At 37.3% G+C, this 24979-nt stretch overlaps 2 protein-coding genes across 3 annotated transcripts in view; both read left to right on the forward strand.

Annotated features, from left to right (window-relative positions):
• Window positions 1-24979, forward strand: part of LOC117400376 (DNA topoisomerase 2-beta-like) — a 50276-nt gene that overhangs the window by 22993 nt on the left and 2304 nt on the right. For both annotated transcript variants that reach the window (XM_059022923.1, XM_059022924.1), the window contains exons 9-34: window positions 834-935; window positions 1116-1253; window positions 1342-1480; window positions 1752-1909; window positions 2122-2247; window positions 2338-2448; window positions 3699-3804; window positions 3934-4043; window positions 4387-4479; window positions 5043-5157; window positions 5427-5548; window positions 5660-5808; window positions 8281-8512; window positions 8807-8941; window positions 9354-9554; window positions 9766-9961; window positions 10110-10201; window positions 10356-10508; window positions 10700-10783; window positions 10960-11161; window positions 12611-12787; window positions 13790-13948; window positions 17057-17243; window positions 22134-22219; window positions 22312-22410; window positions 22757-22885. In XM_059022923.1, coding sequence (XP_058878906.1) covers window positions 834-935; window positions 1116-1253; window positions 1342-1480; window positions 1752-1909; window positions 2122-2247; window positions 2338-2448; window positions 3699-3804; window positions 3934-4043; window positions 4387-4479; window positions 5043-5157; window positions 5427-5548; window positions 5660-5808; window positions 8281-8512; window positions 8807-8941; window positions 9354-9554; window positions 9766-9961; window positions 10110-10201; window positions 10356-10508; window positions 10700-10783; window positions 10960-11161; window positions 12611-12787; window positions 13790-13948; window positions 17057-17243; window positions 22134-22219; window positions 22312-22410; window positions 22757-22885 — 3601 coding nt within the window. The remainder of the gene's footprint in view (window positions 1-833; window positions 936-1115; window positions 1254-1341; window positions 1481-1751; window positions 1910-2121; window positions 2248-2337; window positions 2449-3698; window positions 3805-3933; window positions 4044-4386; window positions 4480-5042; window positions 5158-5426; window positions 5549-5659; window positions 5809-8280; window positions 8513-8806; window positions 8942-9353; window positions 9555-9765; window positions 9962-10109; window positions 10202-10355; window positions 10509-10699; window positions 10784-10959; window positions 11162-12610; window positions 12788-13789; window positions 13949-17056; window positions 17244-22133; window positions 22220-22311; window positions 22411-22756; window positions 22886-24979) is intronic.
• Window positions 17269-22127, forward strand: LOC131736951 (uncharacterized). The gene is made up of 2 exons (XM_059022926.1): window positions 17269-20499; window positions 20684-22127. The coding sequence occupies exons 1-2, from the start codon at window positions 20292-20294 to the stop codon at window positions 21079-21081; spliced, it is 606 nt and encodes a 201-aa protein (XP_058878909.1). The 5' UTR covers window positions 17269-20291; the 3' UTR covers window positions 21082-22127.

The following is a 24979-nucleotide window of genomic DNA, read 5'->3' on the forward strand; positions in this document are numbered from 1 at the left end:
TTTGTCAGAGCTCTAGATAAGGAGTCGGCAGCCTTCAAGTACCTTCAAGACTTCTTCCCTAAGCTGTATGAGGCAAAGGTCAAAGCCGGTGTCTTCGTCGGACCACAGATAAAGAAGATCCTGGAGTGCAATGAATTCCCCAAGAAGCTCACTAGTAAGGAGAAAGCGGCTTGGAACAGCTTTGTCGCAGTGGTTCAGGGCTTCCTGGGCAATCACAAGGCTGAAAACTATGTGGAGCTGGTTGAGACTCTGGTGAAGAACTATGGCACAATGGGCTGTAGGATGTCCTTCAAAGTCCATATCCTTGATGCTCATCTTGATAAATTCAAGGAGAACCACCAGGATATACTGGACTTTGAACGCCGCTACCAAGGACAGTATAACGAGAACATGATGGGAGACTACATTTGGGGGCTGATTCGTGAAAGTGATTTATAGTATAATCGTAAATCTCGAAAACCTACTCACTTCTAAATCTTTTGTAGTCATTTTTGTATTACTTTAGTATAAATACATGTTAATTTGGGATTCATGTTATTTTTTTCTGACTTTATGTGAATGAAGAGACACAAATTCGCCCGTTTTCTCATTGGAAATAGGTAAATTTCAAAATATCACTGTCCTGGTCACAAAAGCAAAGTTTGTGGGGAATAATAGCCATTTGCTATACTTTTGAGGCATAAGCAATTAGGAAATAACACTTACTACCCAGGAACAAAAATTGTGTTATATAGTGTTATGTTTGAAAGTGTATTTTTGTATGATATTGCTGTTGTCAATTAATTACTTTAACAATATCGTTTTTTTTTTTTTTTTTTTTTTTTTTTTTTTAGGGTGGCAGACACATTGATTATGTTGTTGATCAGATTGTTAGTAAACTCATTGAAGTCGTGAAAAAGAAGAACAAAGCAGGAGTTTCAGTCAAACCGTTTCAGGTTTGTAATTTGTTATGTATTTAGACGTCCTGTAAATTGTATGAATGACCTAGAAATAACAACTTCCTTCCGCTTTTTCTTTTGTCTTTTTGGAACCAGTTTATTGAAACAGACATTTTATTTTGTATTATTACAAATATAAGTATTGAGAGATTTATATTTGCATTCGCAATTCAACAGGTAAAGAATCATATGTGGGTTTTTGTCAACGCACTGATTGAAAACCCAACCTTTGATTCCCAAACAAAAGAGAACATGACTCTCCAAACCAAAAGCTTTGGATCCAAGTGTCCGCTTTCAGAGAAATTCATTAGATCAGTAGGTACTCTTTTAAAAATATTTTAAAATTTGACATTTAAAATATGAGGAGTGTTCTGTAACATGCACTAATATTTTTATATTGCAGGCAACAAATTGTGGCATTGTTGAAAGCATCCTCAACTGGGTAAAATTCAAGGCCCAAACACAACTGAACAAAAAATGTTCTTCAGTGAAATACAGCAAAATTAAAGGTATCCCAAAACTTGATGATGCCAATGATGCTGGTAAGTTTTCAGTCTCCATAATGATTGGGCACAATTACCATTCATATACAATAATGCATAATATTGCTTTGTTACTTGAATGAAAAAGTTAAATGTGTAGGGCAGCTACAGTGTGAACCTTATTTTACACATTTACAATTGTTGCTATACAAGGACGTCTTTTTAAAATGCAACTCCTAAATGTTTTATTTGGACCAGACACAATTTTGTTTGTTTGTGTCATAAAACGCTTTTTTGCAATTTCTCTTTTTTATTTTTTTAATATAAATAGGGGGCAAGCATTCCGCTGACTGCACTCTCATTCTGACTGAAGGAGATTCAGCCAAGTCGTTAGCGGTGTCAGGTCTGGCTGTTATTGGTCGGGATCGGTACGGAGTCTTTCCACTTCGGGGTAAAATCCTCAATGTTCGAGAAGCATCTCACAAGCAGGTATGCTAAAGCATTGGCAATAGTTAACCTTACATATTTCTGTCTTCCACATATTTCTTTAGACTGGAGATATATTTTACTTTGGGGTAACACAGTGCCCATACAGTACTGCAGTACTTTATATTTCTAATACCAGTGCTATTTATCCATGTCATGCCTATCATCTGTATTTATATATTATTACATAATTTGTATTTTTTTCAATATTTTAGATTATGGAAAATGCAGAAATCAACAACATTATCAAAATAGTTGGTCTGCAATACAAGAAAAGCTATGAAGATCTAGAGTCTCTAAGAACACTCCGCTATGGAAAGATTATGATCATGACTGATCAGGTTAGTGTTGTTTTTTTTTGTTTGTTTTGTTTTAGAGGGGCGTGAGGGTCATGCTGATTTTTGACATTGCTTTTTGTTTATGTATACTAGGATCAAGATGGCTCTCACATCAAAGGTTTACTCATCAACTTCTTCCATCACAACTGGCCATCTCTGCTTAGGCACAGCTTCTTGGAAGAGTTTATCACCCCAATTGTGAAGGTAGGAAGCACCATTATGTTCTCCCAGTAGTCGTAGTTAGAAAGCAATTCTGTAATTAACACATGTAGTGTTATTCTGTTTTGAGGTGATAGAGATGTGTCATATCTTTTAAGGGAGGGGTTCCCAAACTTTACCTTAGTCGCACTATTGGCACTTAGAAAAATGACAAATTTAAAAACATTTTTAAAACCTGTAACACGGTAAATAAATGTAATCTAAATCGGTCTTTTTTCTTCGTTAGTATTTTATTGTTGCTTTTCCGCTTGCGAGATTTAAAACGAGATTACAATCAGGATGGAGGCTTGTTAGCGGGGTTTTAAAGCTGTATTACAGTTGACACAGAGGATTTAAAACAGAATTGTGGCAAAATGTACAAAAATGCCTACACACAAAAACCCCAGAAGAATGTGCCCGTGACCATAGGGATTTCACTGTGGAAGACAGCAAAGGAAAGAAGGTACAACTTAAGTGTGCAAGTACTGTCGAGTTACTATACATATTTTGACACACACAAAAAAAAACTTAAGCATTTTGGAAAGTAACCAAAAAAACTAATTTCATACAATATATCAAAAACGAAAGCCCCCCAAAAAAATGATTAACATAAAACTCAAAAATTAGCTAAAAAATAAGCACAGAAAAATACAATTAATAAAACCCGAAAAACAGAAGCCCTACTTATATTTGAGCATCAAACAAAACTTATCACTTGTATTTGGATAAAATTCACTAGATGTGATCTAAAAATGACAAGCTCTGTTTTAGAGCAGGTGCAGTGACTTTTTATTGTGCTGATTTTAACAATTGACATCACGAAGATGCTGCAAAATGACCTGTCGATCTTAGGCAGATGTGACTCTTCGTCTCCCAGTTCGTGGCCTGTCATTGACAGTGTGTGTCCGGTTATACCATGTTGCCAGGTTTGAAATTGCTGGCCGTGAGCACCCAAGACGGCAAGCCACAGTACGCTGCCCTAGTCCAGCCTCCAACATGCCGATTGCACGAAGGTGCTGCTGTCTTGACAGACGTGGCATATTGTGGTTTTTTTTTCTGTGATTTTCTTTATTACTTATATATATGTGTGTGTGTGTGTGTGTATGTATGTATGTATGTGTATGTGTGTGTGTATATATATATATATATATATATATATATATATAATGTATGTATATGTGTATGTATGTAGTGTGTATATTGACCTCTCCAAAAGGATTCAATTTTTTGTAGTTTAACATCTTTTCATTTTTCAGGCCACCAAAAATAAGCAAGAATTGGCATTCTACAGCATACCTGAGTTTGATGAATGGAAGAAGCAGACAGAAAACTACAAAACTTGGCACATAAAGTACTACAAAGGTTACAATGATTTTGTTTACCTTCTATTGTATAGATATTTCAGTTCTGAAGTAGTAGTCCGTTTTTTATGGTAGATAAATATGTTACAACTACCAAATGTGAAGAATTAGGTGTCTTATCCATTTACAGGTCTGGGTACCAGCACTGGAAAAGAAGCAAAAGAGTATTTTGCAGATATGGCCAGGCACAGGATCATGTTTAAATATGCTGGTCCTGAAGATGACGCTGCCATTACTCTGGTACGTTTTACATGCTGTAAATAGTACATTTATATTCATAATTATCCCACGTCCTTAGCAATGAACTTTTTATCCACCAGATATAAGGTGATACATACATATCCTACTTAACATACGTTTATACAGGGATCTCCTTTTTCATGTTACTGATGGCTGTAATTTAAAAATTACAGCCATGCTTATTTACTGAAGAGACACATTTAAAATAAATGAATAAAAAATCACTGGGTAATGTTACACTAGTTATGTTGTGTATATTTATAGTTCAAGAAGCAAACACGTTTTCCTTTGGGAGAAAAAGGTACAGCTTGGGTGTGTTGAAACATTTCTGTTTGTGTGACAGGCCTTCAGTAAAAAGAAAACGGATGACAGAAAAGAGTGGCTAACAAACTTCATGGAAGATAGGCGACAGCGGAGGATGCATGGCTTGCCAGAGGTAAGGGCTTGGAATATCAATTATATTAAACATAATGTTTAGGATTGTGCAATATTATTATTTGTTTATTTAGCAGACGCCTTTATCCAAGGCGACTTACATAGACTAGGGTGTGTGAACTATACATCAGCTGCAGAGTCACTTACAATTACGTCTCACCCGAAAGACGGAGAACAAGGAGGTTAAGTGACTTGCTCAGGGTCACACAATGAGTCAGTGGCTGAGGTGGGATTTGAACCGGGGACCTCCTAATTACAAACCCTTTTCTTTAACCGCTGGACCACACAACCGTCATTTATTGTGCACAGAGGGTTTTATTTTTAGACATAAAGGGTTCTTTAAAAATGTATGACTGCTAATTTTAATAAGCCTTACTACCCCTAGGGGTCAAGTGTCTGTAGTAAAGGCAGGCAGTAAATATGCTTTGTAATAGACTAATTAAAGGAAGAGAGGCTACAAATGCAGCATTTTATGAGATCTTGAATGAGTATTGCATAACCAGATGTTATGCTTTAGGGATATGCCAAGTGAAATATGTTGCATTAAAATTATTTTCTCTACAGCAATATCTTTATGGTACACAAACAAAACACCTAACCTACAATGACTTCATTAACAAGGAACTGATTCTGTTCTCAAACTCTGATAATGAAAGATCGATTCCATCTCTTGTTGATGGTAAGTTTTTTCCAATATATTGAATCTAACACTATTTCAAATTCACATCACTTTACTGTTATGTTTATTTAAAATACACTAGATCATACAATTCAAGCATGATTATGGTTTAATAAAACTGGCATTATAGCAGTTATCCTGCTGTGTTTGTGTTTGCTGGGTTCAAATCCACAAAGCGTGATGAACAATACATTTGATTATACTCATGGCATGCCGCTGGTTAAAGTCTACTTTGCGTTTCTGACTTTCAATACATTTTTCTTTTAAAGGTTTGAAACCTGGTCAAAGGAAAGTGTTATTCACTTGCCTCAAAAGAAATGACAAACGAGAAGTCAAAGTTGCTCAGCTTGCTGGGTCTGTGGCTGAAATGTCAGCTTATCATCATGGTGAGGTAGGTATAATGCAACATACCACCCCCCCCACAAAAAAAAAAAACAAAAAAACAATTTGCATAGAATATGGGATATGGGTAAACTGCATTTATTTATTTTATTTAATACAGCAAGCTTTGATGATGACTATTGTGAACTTGGCTCAGAACTTTGTTGGAAGCAACAATGTGAACATTCTGCAGCCCCTTGGTCAGTTTGGTACTAGGATTAATGGTGGCAAAGATGCTGCCAGTCCTCGTTACATCTTCACATTGTTAAGGTAAGAACTTTGTTTTATCCAGGGCTGTTTTGCTGTGTAAAAATCATGCAGAAATGTGATTGTCAGTCAACAAATGAATTCTAAAAATACAGTACGTTTAATACAGTACGTTTAATACAGTACTCCTAATGATGAGTCGGTATACTGGTTTTGCTGTTTAGGTACATTACTGTATTGGCAGTTCGTGTTATGCTACACCGCAAATATCGTAATTTCATTATGCAATGGTTAACGGTAGGTAGGGCTGCCAGTTAAGCCTCCAAATAGCAATTGATTAAATGGGCACACAAAGTACTAAACGATTTGTACTAGAAATGTTCTCACCTCCCATGGATGTGATTAATTTTTTATCATTGCTGTTCAGTAAAAGCTTGTAATTAACTGTAATATAGCTTTGTGTGTGGTATGGTAGGAGTACCAGCATAAAAATGTTTTATCAGCTGTGGGCAGCACTGATTGTACTTAAATCGACCTAGATGTGGTCATCTATTAGGAAGCCCAGACAGAGCACGCAGCCCGGTTTGAAAAACATATTGGAGAAAAACTGAAAAAACATAAACAGTATTATTCCCAGGTTAAACAGTTCATTTTGAAACTCCAAAGAAGCGCAAACTATATACAGTCAGTTTTCTTCAATGTGCACAATTTATTTACAAGCTGTTTGCCAGGAATACAAACTTGTCGACCTTTTCTGGATCCAAGGCGGCACGCTTTTTATTTACATGGAATACACAGAGGGCGTATACATAAAGCATTTTCAAAACTGATTCGCTGGTAGGATCGGACCAGCAAATCAGATGCTAGTTAACGCTTAAGCAGGAAAAGAAGGACAAGCCCACTGCTTGTCTTTGGCAGAAATACTGTAAATAGCAAGGCAGGGCGATCGTTGCAGTTTTGTTGATCGATTTATCCAGTATTTATCAGAGATGTACCCTACTTAGCTCAATCCAGACGGTTGTCATGCTGATGCGCTGGGGAGGCCGCACTGTGGTTGATCCCCGGAGCCAGCATCGCAGCCGTTGTGTTGATGCGCCAGGGAGGCAAAATAAGCTGATCCCTGGAGCCAGCATTACATTTCAGCCATTAACACCAGACAGAAGGATATCTACATCATCATATGGAAGGAAACGTAAATGGATGGAGACACATATGGATCACATTAGTTTACTGTAAAGCTACGTCTTAGTTGGTGCTTATCTTGGCGAGAGCCGAGTTCAAATCAGCATGAAGTTTTAACATCTACTCTCGTGTAATGGAAATCATCAGTCATGAAGAATGGAATCAATTGAAAAATGTTGTTTTTTTTTATTTAATCATAGCAGCCCTAATAGTAGGTTTGTGTTCTTATGAACAAAGTGAAGGAAAATACCTTTTTCATATGACCAGCATTTTACTCCACGTCCTTTACAAAACAAGTCTCGGTACTACTGCATCTTCTTACCTACAGCAGCCTCACACTTGAACATTCCATCCACTTCTACTTTACTGTCAGTCAGCATCATCACTGCTGTTTTTCCATTGCCTTATTTCACTGCAAACATGCTTCTAAACCAAACGATGATACTTCCAGCCTTAGAAAAGTGTCCAGGGAAGATCTTTTTGTGAACTGATTATACTGGATTTTGAGAAATGGTTTGGTTTGGTTTTGAAGGAAATCATCAGCAACACAATACAAGTTTTAAGGTCTCAATCTGCAGAGACATGCAAGTACAGCGGGATAGCCTACTTATTCTCAACATAGTTTTGTTTACATAAGTTATTTACAGTATTAACTTATTTTTTTAAGTCGATGTAGAAAACTACATATGGATTATTTATTTGTAACAACACTGGAAGCTTGCTTGTGCAATGTCGCGAACTGTAGATATAAATCCAATAACATATGTCTTAAAAAATAAATGTATTTGGGCCCAGTACCAAAAATAAATAACTCTTCTGTGCTCTTAAATAACCTGTATTAGCAAATGTTTGTGTTAAGCAATATAAATGATAATTCCCTAATTCTGTTTACCATCAACTAAACAAAGCACTTTTTATTTTGTGTTGCTTTTTGTAATTTTTCAGCACCACATAAAATGAAAGTTAAAATCATTCAGTAAAAGGAAGTATGGTATTTTTTGGTGCATGTGTTATGTTTGTGAATTACAGCAATTTAAGTAATTTTATAATAGTTTCTCAAGCTTAGCAAGCTTTCATTTTATAACTTGCGTTATATATACTGTGATATTAAGGTTAACATGGTGTTTGTTTTAATGGTTATCATACCGTGGACATTTTATACCAGCAAATCAAACGGGTTCTTATGAAAAATAAGCAAATAAGACAAATGTCAGAATAAGGAGTCAATCTATATACTTGATTTAATTTAGCAATATTTCAAATGATTGTAAACACACCTGAGGTATGGTACACTATTTTTACATGGGTTGCTTTAATTTGGAAATAAATTAAAACCATGTTTTCCTCTCTTAGTTCTTTGTCAAGGTTGCTGTTTCCACCGGTAGATTCTAATTTGCTCAGGTTCCTTTATGATGATAACCAAAAAGTTGAGCCAGAGTGGTACATTCCTGTCATTCCTATGGTGCTAGTAAATGGAGCAGAAGGTATCGGCACAGGATGGGCTTGCAAAATTCCTAACTACGACCCCAGAGAGATTGTGAACAACATCAGCCGATTGCTTGATAACCAGGAACCGCTACCAATGGTAACCTAACATTTTTCCTGACTTTATAACAATTTGTGCTTCTTGCAGCTGTCAGGTAGATACTAAAGAAAACGTGAGAGCTGTATAGTTGATGTGCTGTCAAAGTACTGTATTTATTAACTACAAACAGGGATATTACAGTAGTTTGGTTTATGACAATCATATAATCACATAAATGGAAAGCTGTCACTCAAACAGCAGGTCCATTGGGATTGTCAACTGGTAGCAGTATATATCTGGTGTAATTCAAGTTTAATAACCTTTTGATGTGACTTCTTTTCTTTCACCTAACAGCTTCCCAGTTACAAGAACTTTAAAGGGACTATCCATGAATTGGGTCAAAACCAATACATGGTCAGCGGGGAAATCTATGTGGTGGACAAGAATACAATAGAGATCACAGAACTTCCAGTTAGAACATGGACACAGGTACGATAACCGGGCTATGTTGATTTAAAAATATAAAACAAACCCTAAAAAATGTACCCTTTCATAATTCCAATGAGTTTATAAAAAAAAAAAATATATATATATATATATATATATATATATATATTTTTTTTTATAAACTCATTGGAATTATGAAAGGGTACATTTTTTAGGGTTTGTTTTATATTTTTGTGAGTATAATGGTTTATACATTTATAATTAAAGTAATTGAGCCAAAAAAGGTATAATTTTATAAAAATTTGGAGAAGCAGCAAGTTGGAAACTTTGAGTGGTGGTTCTCATTTTTTAAAATAAAGGTGTATTTTCCAAGCTGCTTCTGAAACAGTGTTTTTTAATCCTTTAGTTTAATAAACCTTTTGTTTTTAATACTACATTAACATTTTATCTTTAGACATACAAAGAAACAGTTCTTGAACCAATGTTTACTGGAACAGAGAAGACTCCAGCTTTAATAAGTGACTACAAGGAGTATCACACAGACACAACAGTCAAATTTGTGGTACGGATGACAGAGGAGAAACTAGCTCAAGCAGAAGCTGCGGGACTCCATAAAGTCTTCAAACTCCAGTCGAGTCTAACATGCAACTCCATGGCAAGTGTCATCATTCTTGTTTCAGATTTGTTGACCAATAGGAAAAACCTAGATTTTGACTTTTTGCATTTGTATGCTACCATGAGTTGTTTAATCGATTTCAAATATATTGCTTGTATTTTTCTCTTGTTTGGTACACTTTATAGAAACATGAATATATAATTACGAATGTCAGCAAACATCTTACCAGTTGCATTAACTTTTCTTATAGGTTCTCTTTGACCATATGGGCTGTATGAAGAAATATGAAACCGTGCAAGACATTTTGAAGGAATTCTTTGAATTGAGGTTGCATTACTATAAGTTACGAAAAGACTGGCTTGTGGGAATGCTGGGAGCAGAGTCTGCCAAACTTTCCAACCAGGCACGATTTGTCCTAGAGAAGATTGAGGGAAAAATCTCCATTGGTAAAAAAAAATATATATATATTGATTTAATGTGGGATGGGGGTGAGGTTTAACTGCATCTGTTTGTTTTGGGCTCTGTTAAATATTTCTTAATGCTTCAGCTGTGTGATTTACAATATTTACCAATGCACTGTTCGCTTCCTTCTAGAAAATAAATCAAAGAGGGATCTAATTCGGATGCTTGTTCAGAAGGGCTATGAGTCTGATCCTGTGATGGCCTGGAATAAAGCACAAGAAAAGGCATTTTTTAAAGCTATTTTTATAGATATTCCATATTCTATTGGTATTCAGAAAACTTGTTTGCATTATACCATGGAAGAGTAAAAGCTTTTTTAAAAAGGTCATATCTTTTGTGTCACAACCTAAAATTATTTCTTTCTTCAATTTCATTCAGTTGCTGGAAGATAATGCAGATGATGACGATGATACTAGCTCCATTGATTCGGGCTCAACCTCTGGGCCTAATTTTAATTACATCCTAAGTATGCCTTTGTGGTGCCTCTCTAAAGAGAAAGTACAGGAGCTCTTAAAACAGAGAGATTCCAAGGTAAATTATTTGTACATTCTGACTGTTTAATGATGGGGCATCATAAAAACTGACTCTTCATGTTTTTTAGAGAACAGCTTATCCAATTGTGATGATACTTGGTAAGGAATTTAGTAATATTGCTGTGCCAGGGTATATTACTGACATACTTGTGTGTTTTATACTAATTTAACTTCTCTGAAATATTTCAGAAAATGGAGCTGGATGACCTTGAAAGAAAAACTCCATGTGATCTTTGGAAGGAAGACTTGGCAGCATTTGTTGAAGAACTTGATGTACGTGCGTTTCACAACATTCAACTTTTTACTTGCTATCATTTTGTCTGCAGCTGCTGCCTAAGCGGGGAGCGTTATACTAAAATAATGCTTTCTGTCCGTCCATATTGAATTGTTTAAAAGTGTGTGGTGTTTTTTTTAAAATTTATTAATTTTTTTTTTTTGTCCTCTTTTAGCGAGTGGAAGCCCAAGAAAAGGAGGACATGATGGCTGGAAAAGCTGGCAAGCTGGTAAAGGGGAAAGTAGGCAAACCTAAAGTAAAGAAATTACAGCTGGAGGAGACATTGCCTTCACCTTATGGACGCAGAATTGTTCCTCAGATTACACAAGCCATGAAAGCAGACGCATCCAGAAAAATGACTAAAAAGAAAAAGGCAAGTAATCTTTGGATATTTGCGTTTGTGCCCATATAAAGTACAAAAATAAATATTGTACTGTACATGGAAACTCAACGGGTTCAAAAGCTAACCAAACAAACAATTTGTCAGTGCAGATCTCTGCTTCAGTATGTAGACACATTAACATAAAAAAGCATCTTTAGTCTTTTGGCAAAAAACAAACATAAAAAAACATAATGAACAAAGAACTTGCATACATAATAAAGAAAGATAGAAAGGCTCCAACCCTCCAATCCAAGTAGCGTTGTTATCAAAGTTTAACATGTGTCAAGAAACAACACTAAAATGTAATATTAGTGTGCACTACATCACCATATTGGATTTAACATTAATGCAGTAGACAAGTTGATTTATTGATCTCAATCATTATTAGTAAAGATTTCCATTTTTAATCTGGTCAATTTTAAAGGACTTTCTATATAAAAGTAGGTGCTCATGATACTATTATTATTATTATTATTATTATTAGGGCTGTATTTCGCAGCATAAACCCCCCAAAAAATCACATTTCCCTATTGCAATAGTGACATTTTTCCATTTTTGAGCCACTGAAGTGGAGGTAGGCGCACACTAGAGTTTTCACTCGCATCTAAGTGAGCTTCCACACCTGAATACAAGCATCCACTATTTTGGCACACTTAAGTAAGCACCATACTTATTTAATGTTTCTGGATGTGGGCGTTTAAAATTCTGTAGGGGGCACATTTGCTCTAAATTGCCTGTCTCTCTTGGGCATCGAGTCTATAAGTGTTGATTCAATAGGGGCTGTGCAATAGTGGTAGCCTACAAAACTCAGAATACAATAACATTTGTTTTCAATATTATACTGTAGCAAGTGATGAATAGGATACTTTAAGGAATGCAGGTATCCAATTCAGTGCTGGAAGCTAATGTATTATACACATATGATTATACACATATGAACACACAATTTCATGAAAATGACTTGGCTGAAAAAATAAGAAATAAAAACTAAGGCTAAATCAATAATTTTAGAAGCGATAAACCTTTTCTACATCTCTCCCAGCTGTCCCTGCAACTCGGCAATATATTCTGCCAATAAGCAGGAGCTGTGATTGTGGTATGTGAAAAATGTATATTTTTTGCAACCCTCCTAAGGCAGAAAGGGGTGCAAATGCACCTCAAAAACTTACCATGTACACGCTAAAGAATGATTACTCTGAGTGGGACAAGAACGTGCTTTGTATCAAAGTAAGGTAATTGTTTAATGTAAGTGTCTCAGGATCTTCAGTTATGAGAGGTTAACTTTACACACTCTGAGGTGCATATGCACCCCTTGCTGCTGACGGAGGGTTAATAATAAAAGGTAGTTATTTTAATATATACAACACACGATATCTGTAAAGTATATTAAAAATAACAAAAGCATTTTCAGAACTTTACACCATTTTTTCATATGTATAGGGAGAAGTAGATTCCATGGCAGTGAAAATTGAGTTTGATGAAGAACTGGATGGAATGACCGAAGGAGGAACTGGGCTGGACTCCATCAGTGCATCAGTAATAACACCAACAAACACACCAGCAAACACACCAGCAGTCAAAGTCAAAACTCCACGTGTAAAGAAAGAAAAAAAAGAACCAGGTGATTTTTAAATTATTTTTTTTAACCCTTTGCGGTCCATTTATTCAGCGTGTCTCAGGCGCGTCAGGTCCAATTTATTTTCACACGAGCAGTTTATTTTAGACGCGCAGTTTATTTTAGACACGCTGTTTAAAAGTATTTTTTTTCACAGTAAAACAGGTTTAAAAGGCACTGCATACCAATAGGACACTCAGTACTGCATCTCCTGCCCCGCCCCACCCCTTGTTCGCTATATTTTTCACATACCTCTTAATAATAGTACATACCGATAAATCATCTCCTGAGCACTCGTTTTATCACCAAACTCCTCAATAATGTAATCAAGTCATTATTTTATTACTATAACATCTAAAAAAAAGCTCTGCAAATGTCTGTGATATTCTTTTGAGCTCTGGATGCAGAAGCAGCTATCTTGTTTGTTTGTTTGTTTGTTTGTTTGTTTGTTTATGTCTGTGTTATCTGTGTGGTGTCGGGGCTATCTATATTCATGAGATACAGCCTTTCTTTATTTATTTTTTTTTGTTTCGGCTTCTCTCGGCTCCTATCGGTCTCACTCGGTCATTTTTCTCGGCTTTTTCCGGAGAAAAAACAACTAGAGACCTGTTTTTTACGTCTTTTTGATGTCGGACAGGGTCCGACGTTGGATCGGAAAGGGAAAATTTCAATGTCGGACCAGGTCCGACATAGGACTGCAAAGGGTTAAACTACTGTGGTGTGTGTGGTTTTTTTTTTTTTTTTTGTTTTGTTTTAATTCCTGCTATTTTAAATATGAAAGATGCGCTTTATTTTAAAAGCAATTTCAATGTTTGCTCAGTTAATAAGACATGCTTTGCTCAGATTACCATTTGATCAGAGACGCCCACAGATTTAAAAGGGTATTCTGGAATTGAATTAGGCTTGGATACACTGAAACAAGGAACAGATTTTATGCGATTGCTGACTGCTAGGACAATAATAAAATAAATTGTATTCTTTCTCTTTTTTTTTTTTTTTTTTGTACAGCCACTCCTAGGGCAAAGAAAACCCCAAGTGCCAAAGGAACCCCCAAGAAGACCAAGAAAAGAAACCCTTGGTCAGACGATGAATCCAGATCAGAAAGTGATTTGGAGGAGAGGGAACCTGTTGTAATTCCACGAGACACTAAATCTCCAAGATCCTCTGGTTTGTATCAGTGTGTTTATTTAATGGTCACTAATATATATATACACACACACACACAGTGCCTTGCATAAGTATTCATCCCCCTTGGACTTTTCCACATTTTGTAGTGTTACAACCTGGAATTAAAATGGATTTAATTAGGCTTTTTGTCACTGATCTACACAAAATAGTCCATAATGTCGAAGTGGGGAAAAAAATCTACATATTTTCACAATTATTTACAAATAAAAAAACTGAAAAGTCTTGATTGCATAAGTATTCACCCCCTTTGCTGTGACACCCCTAAATAAGCTCTGGTGCAACCAGTTGCCTTCAGAAGTCACATAATTAGTTGAATGGAGTCCACCTGTGTGCAATTTAAGTGCCACATGATCTCAGATTAAATACACCTGTTTCTGGAAGGCCCCAGAGTTTGTTAGAGAGCATATCTAAACAAACAGCATCATGAAGACCAAGGAGCTATCAAAACAAGTCCGGGATAAAGTTCTGGAGAAGCACCAAAAAATATCCCAAACTTTGAACATCCCCCAGAGCACTGTTAAATCCATTATTAAAAAATGGAAAGAATATGGTACAACTGCGACTCTGCCTAGAGAAGGACGTCCACCAAAACTCAGTGACCAGGTAAGGAGGGCATTAGTCAGAGAAGCAACCATGGTAACTCTGAAGGAGCTGGAGAGATCCACAGCTGAGATGGGAGAAACCGTCCATGGCACAACTATAACCCGGACGCGCCACAAAGCTGGAAGAGTGGCGAGAAGAAAGCCATTGCTGAAAAAAACCCATATCAAATCCTGTTTTGGATTTTGCCAAAAGGCATGTGGGAGACACAGCAAACATGTGGAAAAAGGTTCTCTGGTCTGATGAGACCAAAATTGAACTTTTTGGCCTTAGCGCAAAACGCTATGTGTGGCGCAAAGCCAACACTGCTCATCACCCTGAGAACACCATCCCCACGGTGACGCATGGTGGTGGCAGCATCATGTTATGGGGATGCTTTTCATCGGCAGGAACTGGGAAACTGGTCAGGACTGAGGGCAAGATGGATGGAGCCAAATACAGGGAAATTCTAGAGGAAAACCTGTTTCAGTCTGCAAGAGACCTGGGACTGGGGCGGAGGTTCACCTTCCAGCAGGACAATGACCCTAAACACACAGCCAAAGCTACACTGGAGTGGTTTAAAAACAAGAACCTGAATGTCTTAGAATGGCCCAGTCAAAGCCCAGACCTCAATCCGATTGAGAATCTGTGGCAAGACTTGAAAATTGCTGTTCTCCAACAGTCCCCATCCAACTTGACAGAGCTTGAGCAATTTTGCCAAGAAGAATGGGCAAAAATAGCAGGATCCAGATGTGCAAAGCTGGTAGAGACTTACCCAAAAAGACTCACAGCTGTAATTGCTGCCAAAGGTGCTTCTACCAAGTATTGACTCGGGGGTGAATACTTATGCAACCAACAAATGTCTTTTTTTTGTTTTGTTTGTTTAATTAACTTTTGTGTCACAATAAAAAATATTTTGTTAAGTATGTTGTGTAAATCAGATGGTAAAAATCCCAATTAAATCCATTTTAATTCCAGGTTGTAACACTAAAAATGTTCCTATCATTTGGTATTTTGTAGACAGGTCTTACAAAAAAATAAGGTGTACCCAGAATTGTTTATTCAGACTTAGAAATAGTAGAAACAGCAGGGAGAAGGAAGCTAATTTATATTGAGTGTTACTCAACCAAACTTTGATTCAACTTTTTTTCCCCACTGATTTCATAGTTTTAATCTAAATAATTAAATGTTTGAGAAATAACCTTTTAGTAACACATAAAAGCAAGTGCCTCAAGGCACTTTGCAATGTTCCTTTGGTACATTTGATGTTTAGACATTTCAATGTTAGGTGTGGACATTAATATACACTGCTGTTACTAAAGTCTTAAACATGTTGCATTGTTCTACTCCGATGCATTATGAGCATCAACAATTTACTCAAAGCCCCCACTAGTGTTTTCTACTATAATAACAACCTTGACTTGCATAAAGAAGGAAAAACATTGAGTGAAATGGCTCACATCACTCGATTTTCAAGGTATGATATCCAAAGCATAATCAACAAGTACAGAGAAACGTCATCTGTTATTAACAAACCCAGGACTGGAAGACACCAAAAAGCTCTCTAACAAGGATGAGATAATATCCTTAAGGAACAGAAAGAAGACAAGCGTTGAATTGACAAGAGAACTGACAGAAAGCACAGGTGTTGTTGTCCATCCATCAACAGTCCAAAGCACCTTTTGACCATTGTTCCATAGTCTAATTTCTGTGTTCTTGTGCATATTTTAGCCTTTTAGTCGTGTTCCCCTTCCTTAACAGAGGTACTCTTACTGCAATCACATCCTTGATAAGTCCTGATTTCAAGAGTGACCTTCGTACTGTTGATTTGATGGACAACGACACCTGTGCCTTGTGGCAGTTCTGTTGTCAATTCAATGTGTCTTCTTTCTATTCCTTAAGGAAATTATCTTCAAGTATTGCTCATCCTTGTTAGACAGCTTTTTGGGTCTTCCAGTCCTAGGTTTGTCAGTTACGGTTGATGTTTTTGTACTTGTTAATTATGCTTTGGATACCACACCTTGAAAATCGAGTAATGCGAGCTATTTCACTCAATGTGGAGGCTTTGAGTGAATTGTTGATGCTCATAATGCATCAGAGTAGAACAGTGCAACATGTTTAAGACTTTTGCACAGCAGTGTACGTTCAATAGTATTCAAATAGTGACCATTAAATGCAATTTGATACATAAACAACAATAGGGGGTCCTTCCCTGCAGTAAAGCATTTATCTATATTTTCATCTTTTGTGATTAACTTGCAGAATAAAGTACAGCTGTTACTTTCTTTAAAATGATCTAAAAGGAAAGAAAGTATCTTTTTTTCCAGCTGACCATTTTTTATATATTGTAGTTTTCTGTTCAGGGTGTATTTTGATATAATCTCGCTACAATCCTATTAGTAGTATTCAAGGAGATGAGAGGAACATCTAAATTCAGAGTACATTTTTTTTTCTTCTTCAGATTGTCAGTTATTTTTTGTAATGAAGCTTTCTTGGTTTTGTTTCTAGCTGCAAAGCCAAAATATACCTTTGATTTCTCTGAAGAGGAGGACAATGACGATGACGATGTTGATGATGCAAGACCTGCATCTTCACCTGTTAGGAGTTACAAAGATGATGACTTTGTACCCTCAGAAAGTAGGGACAGATATGAAGATGATGAATTCCCTTCAGCTAAATCAACATCTCTAGCAGAGTGAGTACCTGAAATTGCACATTTCAATGTGCAGCTGTCCCTTGTCAATACAGACACTGTTGGTTCAAAAGGCAAGATGTGGACTATAATAATTACAATTCTGAATTTGAAGTCTTTTTAATTGCTTACCAACGGAAAACAAACGTAGCACGTAGGCTATGTGTTTTACTTGCAACCATGCATATACTGTAAAGTTTTCTATGTACATTTAAGCCTTTAAACTGTATTAGTTGCCTTTTAAACCGTCTTAAAAGTGCTTAATACGGTTAGCATCCACACTACGCAGTGTTTTAATACTGTACTCGAGACCACCTCGGGGTAGTCTCGAGTCTGGTTCTCGTAAATTTTAATTGCATCTGGTAGTGCAGTTTGTCGGAAGTGTGGACCCTGTAATACCGAACTACATTTTTTGTGTATCGTCCAATATCCGAAAATGCTTTGATATGTTTTGGTGTGTGGACATTACAAATACAGTACTCGGAACAGGCGCATGAAGTAGTTGAGAAAGACTATCAATACTACTGTACCATATACCATTTCTGAGGCTTGTTGTAAAATCATGGGTCATGGAGTTACATGATCAAATGCCGAAATCAAGGCCCGTTGAGTTAAAAATTAAATGCACACATTCTAATAAAAAGGATCTTGTGTTTAAGAAAAAAAGCCTTTAACATTCATGCTAAGAAGCGCTATGTCTTCCGTCGGCATGGGCCCCATATTTGCTTGGTTGTAAACATAAAATACAGTGCATGGTGGGATAATGTCATATTAAGTCCCACAGTCCATTGCACTGCTAGGAACTGTAACCAGACTATTTTAATAGTGTGTGTACGCATTAAGCCTGACTAAACATGAAACGGTACTTTGTGTGGGCGCTTTAAGCTGTATTAAAATGTTTTTGAGTGTGATTCTTGTGTGGTGGACAGGTCCTTAACCCTTTGCGGTCCTATGTCGGACCTGGTCCGACATTGCAATTTTCCCTTTCCGGTCCAATGTCGGCCCTGTCCGACATCATCAAAAAGACATAAAAAACAGGTCTCTAGTCGTTTTTTCTCCAGAAAAAGCTGAGAAAACCATTCAATGGCCGAGTTCGACCGATAGGAGCCGAGAGAAGCCGGAAAAAAAGGGGCATATCTGAGAAATACACTTAGCCCCGGTACCACATAGATAACACGGACATAAACAAGCAAGACAGCAGCTTCTGCATCCAGCACAAAGAATATCACAGATATTTGCAGAGTTTTTTTAGATGTTATAGTAACAAAATAATGACTTGGATCGCATTATTGAGGAGTTTGGTGATAAAACGAGTGATCAGGAGATGATTTATCGGTATGCACTACTATGAAGAGATATGTGAAAAATACAGCGAACAAGGGGTGGGGTGGGGCTGGAGATGCAGTACTGAGTGTCCTGTTGATATGCAGTGCCTTATAAACCTGTTTAAAAAAAACTTTTAAACAGCGCGTCTAAAATAAACTGCACGTGTGAAAATAAATTGGACCTGACGCACCTGAGACGTGCTGAATAAATGGACCGCAAAGGGTTAAATGTTGTTTATTTCTGGTGTGTGTGCAGTATATATAAGGTACTGTATAGTATAGTATAGTAATGTGTCAATGCGACACCATGATCTATTTTGTGTTGTGTACTATGCTACGGTAGAAAAGAAAATGCACCAATACCATTTAGTTTTAAGTCATTTTCACATTGTACAGTAATGTTACCAGTAACCTATAGGCTGAAGTTCAAAGAAAGTGCAATAGCTATTCATTTTATTTTACTACTGCACTGTATACTTTATTGGCCTCCTGTACAGATTTATATTGTGGAGTAGTGGTTAGGACTCTGGACTCTTGACCGGTGGGTCGTGGGTTCAATCCCAGGTGGGGGACACTGCTGCTGTACCCTTGAGCAAGGTACTTTACCTAGATTGCTCCAGTAAAAACCCAACTGTATAAATGGGTAATTGTATGTAAAAATAATGTGATATCTTGTAACAATTGTAAATCGCCCTGGATAAGGGCATCTGCTAAGAAATAAATAATAATAATATTTTTACATAATGTAACGTGCTTTAAACCAGACACCTTGTTATTTCCTACATCCGTTTTAGCGAGGGACTACTGTAGATGCGGAGCTGTGGATAAGGAAATATGTTAATTTATTAGAAATGGGGTATACGAGTCTGTTTTTAAAATATAGAAAAAAGCCAAATCCCTGAATGTTTGAATTTAAAACTTGCAAAGATCAGTTTTTTGGCATGTTTGGTAGATTGAAGTAAGTACAGGTTTACTTTGAATGTGGCAGGGGTGGAAATATCCAAGATGGATGTTGGATCAAATCCGACTCTCACCTAGTCTGATTTACAGTGAATCAGAAAGATGTTCTTGGAAGATTGTGCCAATAAGGGGGGACATAAAGGAAATGAAAACAGTACTATATCTAAGTTGAGACTTTTTTTTTTAAAGATTTTTTTAGATGTTTCAGTGAGTAACTCCATTGCACCCAAAACAAATTCATTACACTTAACGAGTGAATGAGTATCTTGTGCGCTCCTCAAAACCAAACACTGAAAGGAAGAAACCAAAAACGAACAGTGGTAGACACAACTGAAGATCTACGTCAAATATTAAACCCCTCTGAGCAGTATTAATGGTATAGTTAACAGTAACCTAAGTGTCAAACTTCCAACATTTTTTATTTTTTACTTCAGCCCATTTGAAGGTTAAAATCTCATTGAACTTGGTAGAATTGATTACTTACACCGTGTAACAAATTTTGTTTGTTTTTTTTGTTCCTGGGTAGTAAGTGTTATTTCCTAATTGCTTATGCCTCAAAAGTATAGAAAATGGCTATATTCCCCACAAACTTTACTTTTGTGACCAGGACAGTGATATTTTGAAATTTACCTATTTTCCAGAACATTCCAGATAGATTCAGTGCTGAGTAAACTTGGAGTAACTTCTAGAACTTTCTAGAACTTAAGCCCACCAGTTCAGTTTAGTTCCAGCTGCCTAAGTGGATACATATCTGCATTTTTCTGAGATGGCATCAAGAGGCTGCAAGCATCCGGCAGACGCATTTTGCTATGTCTGCGGCCAATTTATCAAGACAAGAGCGAAAAAGTACTCCGTGGAAGCATCTGCTAAGATGTGTGAGGCCTACAAGGCATATTTCGGCATGCCTGTCGGGGATAAAGACAAACCCTGGGCACCTCATTTCACCTGCGAGCACTGCAAAAAAACTCTGGAAGGTAAGATGGACAATTGTTGCTCGGAATTTTGTTATAAAATTTGTTAATTTTTAAAATTGTAAAAGTTTTTAATTTTAAAATGTTTTACAATGTTCAATGTTATTGAAAAAATATATCATATATGAAAAATGTTGCGAGAATCTCTTACACATTAGTCATGGATGAAATAAATGTATTTTTGTAGGATGGTACAGAGGGGAAAAGAGAGCCATGAAGTTCGCTATCCCAAGAATTTGGCGGGAACCCACTGACCACTCAAGCAACTGCTACTTCTGCATGGTGGACCCTTCCAAACGTGGGACTGGCAAGAATGCACCTGCTATCACGTGTCCGGACCTTCCTTCATCCATCGCCCTGGTGCTACACTGCCATGAGCTCCCCGTACCCACTCCTCCGGAGAGAGAGCAGTCGTCTTTAGAAGAGAGCAGCAAGTCAGAGAGCGAGGAAGACGTTGTAGATCCAGATGACAATTTCAGAGGTGGAGCTGAGAAGAGAAACCCATACTACCCCAACCAAAAAGACCTCAACGACTTGATTAGAGATCTTGGTCTCACCGTCCAATGCCGAGCTTTTGACGTCTAGGCTCAAGCAGTGGAACTTGTTGGATGAAAGTGTGCAAGTCGCAGATCAGAGGAAGCGTCACCAACCTTTTTCCAGCTTCCTCACCTGTCAAGATGGGCTCTGCTTCTGCCACAATGTGACCAGTCTGTTCGAGGCAATCGGAATCGCCTGTAACCAGAATGAGTGGCGCCTCTTCATTGTCAGCTCATCCAGGAGCCTCAAAGCCGTGCTGCTCCATAATGGTAACAAGTACCCGTCTCTTCCCCTGGCTCACTCGGTGCACCTCAAAGAGGATTACAACAGCATCAAGACCTTGCTGGACGCCTTGAAGTATGATGAGTACGGCTGGGAGGTCATAGGAGACTTCAAAATGGTGGCATTCCTGATGGGTCTCCAAGGCGGTTTTACCAAGTTTCCCTGCTATCTTTGCCTTTGGGACAGCAGGGACACCAAGGCGCACTACCACAGGCGGGACTGGCCACAGCGGACTGAGACTGGTGAAGAACTACGGCACAATGGGCTGTAGGATGTCCCTCAAAGTCCATATCCTTGATGCTCATCTTGATAAATTCAAGGAGAACATGGGAGCGTACTCGGAGGAGCAAGGCGAGCGCTTCCACCAGGATATACTGGACTTTGAACGCCGCTACCAAGGGCAGTATAACGAGAACATGATGGGAGACTACATTTGGGGGCTGATTCGTGAAAGTGATTTACAGTATAATCGTAAATCTTGAAAAACTACTCACTTCTAAATCTTTTGTATTCATTTTTGTATTACTTTAGTATAAATACATGTTAATTTGGATTCATATGTTGTTTTTTTCTGACTTTATGTGAACGAAAAGACACAAATTCGCCAGTTTTCTCATTGGAAATAGGTAAATTTCAAAATATCACTGTCCTGGTCACAAAAGCAAAGTTTGTGGGGAATAATAGCCATTTTCTATACTTTTGAGGCATAAGCAATTGGGAAATAACACTTACTACCCAGGAACAAAAATTGTGTTACATAGTGTTATTTATTTAAGCTAAAATGCAAGTTATTAAATGTTTTCCTTTTTTATTTATAGCCCAGCTTCTCCAGCAGAGAAAAACCATGAACCAGCAAGTGTATTCTCAACAAAACCTTTGTACTCTGAGAAAAACAATGACAGTGGTATGTAACTTTAATAATTATTTACAGAAGTAAACCTAAAGGATAGTTTGCATGAAATTGTTTGCTTATTGACTACTTTTTTTCCTTTTTAGATTCATTGAAGTTTGATAGCGATGATGAAGATAGTGCACATGTATTTTCATCGCTTTCTAGCTCCACAACCTTTGATAAACTATCTGCTGCGAAGAAAGGTAAGATAATAATTATATATTTTTCTTGGTTTCCATCAAATGCAAAATACAATTAAATATATGTTATTAATTAACAGTGTTTTAGAAAAACAATTGTTTAACGGTTGGCAATTTATGAAGTAGAATGTTGATGTCTATCAAAACATTCCTTAGTAAGATATCATGAAGCACAACATTTTAGAAAAAAAAAATTGGAATTGAATCTTTAGTTTTGCTTTTACATTGTGTTAGGTGATTTTTTTGTTTTTGTTTTTTTATGCATTTATAATCCCCTGCTAAGGGATGTACACATCATTGATCTGCCTTGGAAGTGTAACCTAGCATTTGATTGTAATGTTTTAAACAGCAAAGAAACCTTCAGACCGAATGCCTAAACCTAAAAAAACTCCAAAGCCCAAGAAGTTTGAGACAACAGCCTGGGATTCAGATTTAGAGGTTGGAGCTCCAAAGAAATCTGCATCTGCAACTCCTAAAGGTATACATATTGACATATAACTGGACGGTTAGTACTTTTTATGTCCAGTGCAACTGCATGTTTAACTCTTTGGGGTTAAACGTGCAGTTGCACTGTAAAAGCTGTGCAGCTTCACGCCGACCATGCAGCAAATGCTGACGTTTTTCAACATTATCCGACCCTATGCGATTTCAGGTTGCAGACGCATGAGAAAATGCTGTAGGACTTTCCAAAAAAGATGCACATTGCAAGAGTGTGGGTGACGTAAAAACGACCTGTCGCACAGAGTCGGAGACCCTCGACTCCGATCAGAAATTAGGTCGGAGTCTGAAGTATGAACCAACCTTAAGTCTGTTAGTAGAAATAATTTAAAAAAATATATTGATTGAAAACCATTACACATTAATTAAGCTGCGTTATAAAGTCAATAGCCAGAAAAAGGTAATTATTTTCAACATACGTTGAAGAACGTTTTGGCAACACAGCAGCTGATGGTCAAGACGAGTTGGATTCAGGTTTTGAGAAAAGCACTTCTAGCAAACTACAACAAAGGAAATGGCTACAGGACAGTATCAAAGAAATATGGAATACCAAAATCCACAATCGGAGCAATAATAAAGTACCACCACTGAACAAATTCAACTGAGACACTTGAAAGAAGTGAGCGTTCAAAGAAAATGACAGGTACAGTAGATAGGAGAATCATCTGAGAAGCTAAAGAAATTCAAGATTAGCAGCCAAGGACTTAATGAAAGATTTAGAAGCATCAGGCATAATTATGTTTTGCAAAGAACTGTACAAAGGCACCTGAACACAAGTTGTATTTGCGCAGACCTCGCAGCAAATCATAAAACAAACCCGTCTAAAATCTGCCAAGAAATATGAACAGGAATCTAAAGCATTCTTCAACAAAATCCTCTGGTCCAATGAGACTAAACTAGAACTTTTCCCCAAAAATGGATTGGCGGAAAAAAGGGAAAGCCTTAAATGAAGTAAACAACGTTATACCTACAGTTAAACATGGAGGTGGTTCAATCATGGTATGTGGTGTTTGCAGAAGTATTCACCTCCCTGCAAAGTTTTCACATTTTGTTGGCACCCGAGTGTACTCCACAAAGCTTTCAAATTAGACTTTACATGTGGAATCTACACAAACTACTACACATTGATAAAGTTAAAAAATGCATATAGAATATAAATAAGTAAGATATACAGAGAAAAACAGATTCATCTCAGTTGCATAAGTATTCAACCCCTTGACTACTGCAGCCCTAAATCATCTCGGGTGCAAATGATTTGTTTGAAAGGTCACAAAATTAGTGAAATGGTTTCAGCCTGTGTACTCAAAGTGGTTTAACTTGTAGATAATTTCCCTCAGGAATATAAAGACTTTCAAGCTGAAACTCACATAGTGATCCAACAAAGCAACCATGAAAACCAAGGAGCTTTCGAAACAAGTCAGGGATAAAGTGGTAGAGAGGCAGAGAGCAGGAAAATGGTACAAGAAAATTTCAAAGGCGCTGATTAACCCTCTCAGCACAGTGAAATCCATCATTAAGAAGTGGAAGATGCATCATACCACCCTACGCTACCCAGATCAGGTCGCCCTCCCAAACTGAGCAGCTGGTCAAGCAGGAAACTGGTTTGAGATGTCGCTCTGAAGCCAGCAATGATCTTGAGAGATCTGAAAGTTCTGTGTCTGAGATGGGAGTCAGTGTTCACACATCAACAATAAGCCAGTCCCTACACAAAGCTGGTCTGTATGGATGGGTGGCAAGAAAGAAGCCATTGCTCAAAAAGCCTCATCTTAAATCATGTATGGAGTTTGCGAAAAAGCATGTAGATGATACTGCAGACCTGTGGAAAAAGGTTTTGTGGTCAGACGAGACATTCATTGAACTTTTCAGTCTAAAATTCCAAGCGTTACGTCTGGCGCAAGCCCAACACTGCACATCACCCAGTCAACACCATCCCAACTGTCTAGCATGGTGGTGGCTGCATCATGTTATGGGGATGCTTCTCTTCAACAGGGACTGAGAACCTTATCAGGACAGAGTGGTGAATGGATGGTGCAAAGTACAGGCGAATCCTTGAGGAAAACGTGTTTGAGTCAGC

The sequence above is a fragment of the Acipenser ruthenus genome, chromosome 4, assembly GCF_902713425.1.
Source record: "Acipenser ruthenus chromosome 4, fAciRut3.2 maternal haplotype, whole genome shotgun sequence".
Taxonomy (NCBI): domain Eukaryota; kingdom Metazoa; phylum Chordata; class Actinopteri; order Acipenseriformes; family Acipenseridae; genus Acipenser; species Acipenser ruthenus.

What these genes read in the sequence shown, in the direction of transcription:
- LOC131736951 (XM_059022926.1), top strand. Translation starts at nt 20,292, where the DNA reads ATGGCATCAAGAGGCTGCAAGCATCCGGCAGACGCATTTTGCTATGTC. An exon ending in CTGCAAAAAAACTCTGGAAG is followed by an intron (nt 20,500 to 20,683) that starts GTAAGATGGACA and finishes GTATTTTTGTAG; the next exon opens with GATGGTACAGAGGGGAAAAG.